We start from the raw sequence: 8,082 nt of genomic DNA on the forward strand, positions 1-8,082 counted from the left end.
TAATTAATTTCAAAATTTAATCAGTAGACTTCAAGAAACAAATATAAATAAAGAATATTCAACAAAACTTGGTTTATACACGAAAAATGTTTCCGGAAGGCGAATGTGTAAATATTATAACGTTAGTGATCAGGCCGTCAGCATGGTCAGTCATTTTGAAACGAAGTGGAATGTGCACCCGTGAAATGTTGTTTGTGTCATGATTCCTTGAGTTTGTACTGTTTTGGTAACCGATGAGCTTGAGTGTTGCATATTCATCATCATTTGTTTAGCATGATTAGGATCTTCAATTGAGGAAGGTTGCAGAATTCCATAGGAAACAACATTAGAGGAAAGAGGTGCTGACAGAACCGAGCTATCATCGAGAACTGGCTCGGCATTTGATGTCTCTTGTCTTGGTAAGTTTTCATCTGTCATTTTTGAAAGTGTAGCACTCAGTGCTTTTTTCTGCTGTGTTGAACAGTGTCTATTGTATGATCTTATGGAAGATTCATTTCTTTGCCCTGACATGAACATAATGTGCCTTGTTTCATGACCAGCGTTGTTCATGTGTTGTATTGAGGTTGCCCTCAAACAATGTGGAGTATAGATTTTACTGGTTTTGGCAAATTTGCAGATTTCGGAAAAAAAGTTAGTAAATGTTCTTTTTGCTAAGGGTTTGTTTAGAAACCATGTGAATGTGATAGATGGGAAATCAACTGCAACCTTGTTGTATTGGTTAAAAAGGTGAGTTGAAGTGACATCAGTTTTCTTAATCAACAGCTTTAACATTTTTATGGGGCATGTTTCTGATCCTGTCGCATACATGCGTTTGTCGCTTGGAGCTTCCTCTGTACCCAAACCACCCTGGAAGTTTTTTTGTTTTACTTCATGATTCAAAACTGCATACTCGCCAAAATTATCAGTTTTGAACGTGAATGATTTAATTTTTAATTGATGGTGAAACTCAGCTCCTCTTGTAACAAATTGTGTAGCAAGGTTGAACCAAACACATTGTCTAAGGATGATGGGGTTAGTTTCAGCATTTTTAAAATAAGTGGCAATTAATTTTAGATCATCATCACTATTGATATCTTTATGAACAGTTGGGCGAGAAAGACCCTCTTGCATACTTTGCTTCAAAAGACCATTAAGAATTCTGTTGGCAATTTTAAATTCTGTGGCATTCACAATATCTATGTTTCGTCCCAAGTCCTGGAGATGGCGGTTGAGGGCTCCACGGATGTTCTTCAGGGTGTTTTTATGATATTCCCCTGCTAGTTCTGATGGAAGGGAGTTTTGTCTAGCATTTGTTTCTTTTGGTTTTGCTTCACAATAAAACTTTGTCAGTAATGTGGTCAGTTCATCAGGATTTATGGACATGAAATCTACTGCGTGGCCCTGAGACTCCACACACCACTCTGAAAAGGACAAGCAAGATTGAATCTAGGTTTCTTTGCATGTCAGTCAGATTTTCTACTGATTGTTCTATTATTTAAAAACATCAGGGATAATTTTGACTGAATATTATTTTTATGCAAAGAATCATTATCAACAGAATCTGCAAGAAATTTGTAAAAGTGACAATTCATACCTTGGAAGACTTTTATTCCCCATTTTGTGTTTTTTCTGGTATTTTTTGACTGGTTACTCTCATAAAATTTTAAGAGTTCTTCATTTGAAACATTTCCAAATCTTGTTTTCTGTGGATTTATCTGTTTGTAATCTAATGTTGACTGCAGATTCCCTTCCTCATCAAGCTTCAATTTTTCATTCATTTCCTTTGTGTTTTCAATGGATGATACTCCAATGTTTGGCATATTTAAATCATTTAAAGGAAGATCAAGGTCATCATCAAACGGAAAATCCATATTTTGAAGATCAGGATAAAGTTCATCAATTGTTGGCATTTCAAAATTGCCTAATTTAGTATCTGATTCATCAGCAGAAGCCAATTCTTTGATGTTGGGATCAAAGCAGACGTAACATGTATCATGTGTATTTATTTATTTTTTATATATATATATTAGTAGGGGAAAAACCAGGGTTCTGGACCAGTGTCCTCCCATAGAGTTACTATGGAGGATCCTCCTGGTATCCTCCCAGCGTGTGAGGATACCCATGACGTCATCTAATGAATTTAATTAACAAATTAATTATGAATTTAATTAAAAAAATTAATTATGAATCATCAATTAAAAGTTAACCAAGTGTCAATTATTAGTAAATACATATATCCCCTCTTGACTGTGGACTACCCCCCCCCCACCCCCACCCCCCGACTGTAGACTCCACCTTAGCTGTGAACTACCCCCTGACTGTAGACTCCACCTTGACTGTGACCTCTTATCACTTGGGTATTTGAGGTAAATTGAAATGTTTTATTTATTTATCAAAATGTCGCTGTGTAATATGGATTTTACATAAAACTAAACAAAACATTAGAAAAGGTCGATGCATTTATTTTATTGTTTTGATCAAGTTGCAGTCAAGCGAAACACAGGTGAACGCAATGTGTGTTGTATTGGTTAATAACGCCACTTCTATTTATAGAATACAGGTAAACATGTCACGACAAGCATTATGGACAAGATTAAACTGGTTTAAAATAAAAAATTAGACGCCATATTGGTTTTTTTAAACGTGCTTATTTTGACATTTTATTTGTAAAACTATCTAGCTGTTTGCATCAGTGTCAGAACTTGAACTTTATAATGATCAAGAATCCTCACAGCGGATCTTTAACCCTTAACAACATTTCAATCATTTTAAAACAGTGACAAATTGACAATAAATGAAAAGTAAAATGAAAATGAAAAGTAAAATGAGCAATGTGTCAATAGTTTTCGACATAAATTTCATAAGTTTGATATGGCATACCGGTCAAAAGGTTAATCCAAATTAAAGTTACAAAGTTTTATTCATGATTGTCCTTAATATTCATAAAATGTGTGTCACACAAAAGAAACATACACGCTTATCCATGACCCCTGTATTTAGCAACGTGAAGCAAGAGAATTCAAGCGAGACACCGGAAAAGCGTCTTCTCGCGGAAGCGGTCATCACCATCTAATGCATCAAATCAGTTTTGGGGTTAACATTTTTTTTAAATATCCAATCAAATTAAAGAATTTTCACAGTCAGTATAACGGGTATATAAAGACCGATGATAATCAAATTCATCACTTTGTGGTGGACCAGACGGTCAGGTAAGTCACTCTTTCTTAAGAATAATCTAAAATAAAAGTTACTCGTATTTTAATGGAAAATGTTAAGATTGATTTTTCTAAGTTGTGGTTATTAATGATAAACTTTTTAATTATACTGATATGTGTTTTTCTTTAGGTTGTGATTATCTCAGAAAAAAGTTTAATTAATTTTAATCTATTAAATTGTTATTTATTTGACTTTTTTTTATTTGTAGAAACAGCCTTAAAGAGGGTTTACTGTATTCAACTGAAGAGGCATCGCTAATTAGTCTAAGTATTACAATAAAATATGAATACAAGCAATTTAGACATGATTAACAATATGAAATAAATTATGAATTCTGAGACATTGCTGCACATGAACAAGGTGTACCGATATAGGGCGATGTTACTAGCTCACAACGGACAGGAGAGCGTTAACGTAACATGTCCCCGTCATTATCGGGAAGACCTGTCCGACTCAAGTTCATGTGAGCCTACTTCGGTGGGCGGAGCTCCGTCCCTGGTGACAGGGATGTTGATGGCCGTGCAATGGTCTTGAAACTGTGGTTTCTTAATCAGAGTTCAGTACTATCTAAATAAAATTATATAAACATATATATATATATCTCCTAATGCAAAATTTTCTGTTAATTACTTGTTTATTTTAATTATTTTCAGATTAGCTGTCTACAATGAAGTCTGTCATATGTAATGTGTGTGGAGCATCATTTACACATTCATCAAATATGTATCGCCACTTAAGGTCAGCTCATAAAAGTTCTGGGCACAAATGCACTACCTGTGGCATGCAATTTAAAAGAAAAGATAACTTTCAACGCCACATGAGAATACAGCATCCAATGACACGTGTTCCAAATTCCGGTGCTGAGAATCAAAACATTTCAGTAGACGAGAACGACATTGAAATGTCAACAGAACCTCAAGAAAACAATCAAATTGGAGGAGGCCTTACAAGCAATGAAACCAATGATTGCATTACAGAAGAAGAATCAATAAATGGAAATCTCAAGGTTTACAATTTACCCGCTTTAAATAAGACGAAATTTGACCCCCTTCAATTCTTACATTCCAACTTTGACAAAATTAAGAAAATTCTGAGGACTGCCTTGTTGAAAAGACAAAGTATCAAATGGTATTTAACAATGCAAGTCCGATTCAAAAAGGAAACGAAAGGTCAGACGGAAATGGTGGAGCCTCATTTTCATGGACGTTGTCATATTGCATTAAAAGTCGTTGATTTGGAACAAAGCCTACAAGATAGCATCAAAAAGATAATGACTTCATTTTTAGAGTATCAGAGACAGGGTAGCAATTGGACACTCGATAAAATTATAGGATTGACCTTAAATGTCGCTAAATACAAACCTTTACGAGGATCAAGTTTTATCCCACTGCCAATCAGACTGAGAGTCAAAAAAGCCATTGTGAACGTACAAAATACAGATCAGAAATGCTTCCAATGGGCTATCTTATCTGCGCTACACCCAGCAGCACACCATGCCCAAAGGGTTTCAAATTACGTTCCATATGTTGATGAACTGGACTTTACTGGAATAGAATTTCCAATGCAGATGAAGGACATTATTAAGTTCGAAATCCAGAATGGCATATCTGTCAATGTTTTTGGTTATGAAAAAGGACATGTTTATCCCATTCATTTGACAAAGCAGCGTTTCGAGCGTCACGTAGATCTTTTAGTGATAACAAACGGACAACGATCACATTACTGCTGGATTAAAAACTTTAATCGACTTCTAGCAGATCAAAACAGCGATCGCAACCAGTATTTCTACTGCTGCTATTGTTTACATGGCTTTACAAAAGCAAAACTGTTGGAAAAGCACAGACCTTATTGCAAAGTGCATGGAGCTCAAAGGATAGAAATGCCTTCAGAGGAAAATAAGTGGCTGAGCTATTCTGACGTTTCCAAGCAACAGAAAGTTAGTTTTGTCATATATGCAGATTTTGAGTGCATATCCTCCAAAATTTCAACATGCCAACCCAACTTGTCTAAGCCAAGTACAACTAAGCTAGCAAAACACACTCCTTCAGGGTTTACATATAAGATTGTTGGACCTGATGACAATCTTACGGAAGATCACGTGACATACCGAGGAGAGAATGTTGCCGAAACGTTTGTTGACCACATGGTGCAAGTGGAAGAAAGGTTGATGAAAATTCTCCGGAACCCTTTGCCTCTTGAGATGTCAACAAACGATGAAAACTTGTTTCAAACTGCTGAAAAATGCCATATATGTATGCAAGAATTGGGTGCAGATCGTGTTCGCGACCATTGCCACGTAACTGGGAAGTTCCGAGGTGCTGCACATAATACATGCAACCTTAACCTGAAACAACGGGAACGCATACCTGTATTATTTCACAATTTAAGGGGATACGACTCCCACATAATCATGCAAGCAATTGGAAAAATGAAAAACAAAACACTGAGCTGCATTCCACAGAACCATGAAAAGTACATATCTTTTTCAATGGGAAAACTGGATTTCATTGATTCCTTTCAATTTCTGTCAACATCTCTAGAAAAACTTGTGAAAAACCTTTCAAAGGAAGGTGTAGAGAAGTTTAAGCACCTTCATCACTATATTGAAAAGCAGCATCCAGGTCAAATTAAGGAAAAGATGAATTTACTCATGCGCAAAGGGGTGTATCCCTACGAGTACATGGATAGTATAGATAAATTTCGAGAAAAATGTCTTCCAGAGAGATCAGCTTTTCATAGTAGTATTGATGATCAGGATTTGTCAGAAGCTGATTTTTATCATGCACAGTCTGTTTGGAAAACATTTGAGATGTCCGACTTAGGAGACTATCACGATCTCTATATGGAAACTGACGTCATTCTTTTAGCCGATGTATTTGAAAACTTTAGAAATCTTTGTCTTCGTATTTATGGACTAGACCCAGCACATTTTTACACTGCCCCGGGACTGGCATGGCAAGCGGCTCTAAAAATGACAGACGTTCATTTAGAACTTTTTACAGACCCTGACATGCATCTATTCATTGAAAGGGGTCTGAGGGGAGGCATTTCTATGATATCACAAAGATACGCCAAAGCTAACAATCCATATGTAGAAGATTACAATCATAGCCAACCAAACAATTACCTCATGTATTTAGATGCAAACAACTTATATGGATGGTCAATGAGTCAAGCTCTTCCAACACACGGATTCCGATGGCTTTCCAAGGAGGAAATAAATTCTTTTGATATTCAAAATATCAGTGAAGATTTTAAAGAAGGCTACATTTTATCAGTGGATCTTGATTATCCAGCAGAATTACATGACCTTCACAGTGATTATCCGTTAGCACCAGAACCATTTGAAGTGAAACCAAATATGCTATCATCCTACCAGAAAGAACTACTCAAAGAGCTGAATCTTCTTGAAACATCAACTCGAAAATTAGTTCCGAATCTCCACAACAAAACCGATTACGTAATTCACTATAGGAATTTGCAGCTATACTTATCACTCGGTATGAAGGTCTCTAAAGTTCATCAAGTGCTTGCGTTTCAACAGGAGCCATGGTTGAAAAAGTACATTGACTTTAATACAAACATGCGAAAAGCAGCTAAGAATGACTTTGAAAAAGACTTCTACAAATTAATGAATAACAGTGTGTTTGGAAAGACAATGGAAAATCTCAGAAAACGAGTAGATATTCAGCTTATTCACCGGGAGCAAAGGCTTCTTAAGGTTACAGCAAAACCAGGGTTCAAATCATTTAAGATATTCAACAAAGATCTGGCATCGGTGGAACTTACAAAACAGAATCTTGTCTTGAATCGCCCTATATACGTTGGATTTTCCATATTAGAAATGTCAAAGGTACTGATGTACGATTTCCACTACAACCATGTCAAATACACATATGGAGGAAATGCGGAGTTACTGTTCACAGACACAGATTCCTTATGTTACAATATATTTACAGAAGACTTGTACAAGGATCTGGAGAAAGTAAAGCACCATTTTGATTTCAGCGATTACCCAAGTGATCATTTTCTATATGATGACACCAACAAAAAGGTCTTGGGTAAAATGAAAGATGAAACCATGTCAGAGCCTATGACAGAATTTGTAGGTTTGAGACCAAAAATGTATAGTCTTACCTATGGACCAAGTGAAAAACGCACAGCTAAAGGTGTCAGCAAATCGGTGATTAGATCGAAAATGCGCCATTCGTCGTACAAAGAATGTTTATTTCAAAGAGAATCTCACATGGAAACCATGATTACATTTAGATCAGAAAAACATCAGATACATACCATTGCCTTGAACAAAACATCTCTTTCCCCCTTTGATGACAAACGTTATATATTGAACGATGGAATTCACACATTAGCTCATGGACATTGGAGAATTTCCCATAATGCAATGGCTTTGAGTATTTAAGAAGTGACATGAGAGAGACTGGTCATTTGATGTTCTGTAGTCGAGGAGTCAGCGTCGATCATCATGAATCAATGTAAATTCTGCCCAAAAACTTACGTGTGGCCTCATGATTTACAGCGTCACTTGAAACTGAAACACCCGAGGAAAGATAAAGGATATGCCGTAAGTTTCAACCAACAGCAGGAATATACAATGTTAACCCAGCAGCAGCAGCAGCAGCAGCAGCAAAAGTTATACAGCACTTTAAACAATCAACTGCAAGAAGAAACCTTTTTAACGCAACAAAAGATAAATGACGCTTCAAAGAAACAATACCAGGAAACACATCTTAAGCAGCAGCAGCAGCAGCAGATTTTTCAATTCAAGCATCCATTTACTGCAAACGTATCGGGACCAACCTCATGTGGAAAAACATACTTTGTCAAATTACTATTACAAAACTGTCTAACCAAAATTGCTCCCCCGCC

The 8,082-nt window shown here is 36.3% G+C and overlaps 1 protein-coding gene across 1 annotated transcript; it reads left to right on the forward strand.

Moving 5' to 3' along the window:
• The first annotated feature begins 4,012 nt into the window (after positions 1–4,012).
• LOC133187641 (uncharacterized) lies at positions 4,013–7,615 on the forward strand. Its single transcript, XM_061323058.1, has one exon. It carries the CDS (start codon positions 4,013–4,015, stop codon positions 7,613–7,615), a length of 3,603 nt encoding a protein of 1,200 aa, XP_061179042.1.
• The last annotated feature ends 467 nt before the right edge of the window (positions 7,616–8,082 follow it).

This window comes from Saccostrea echinata, unplaced genomic scaffold (assembly GCF_033153115.1).
Source record: "Saccostrea echinata isolate AGI-Se365-2 ecotype Australia unplaced genomic scaffold, CSIRO_AGI_Sech_v1 ptg000015l, whole genome shotgun sequence".
Classification (NCBI taxonomy): domain Eukaryota; kingdom Metazoa; phylum Mollusca; class Bivalvia; order Ostreida; family Ostreidae; genus Saccostrea; species Saccostrea echinata.

Bases quoted from the DNA above. Each gene is read 5' to 3' on its own strand.
- LOC133187641 (XM_061323058.1), top strand. From the start codon at position 4,013: ATGAGAATACAGCATCCAATGACACGTGTTCCAAATTCCGGTGCTGAG.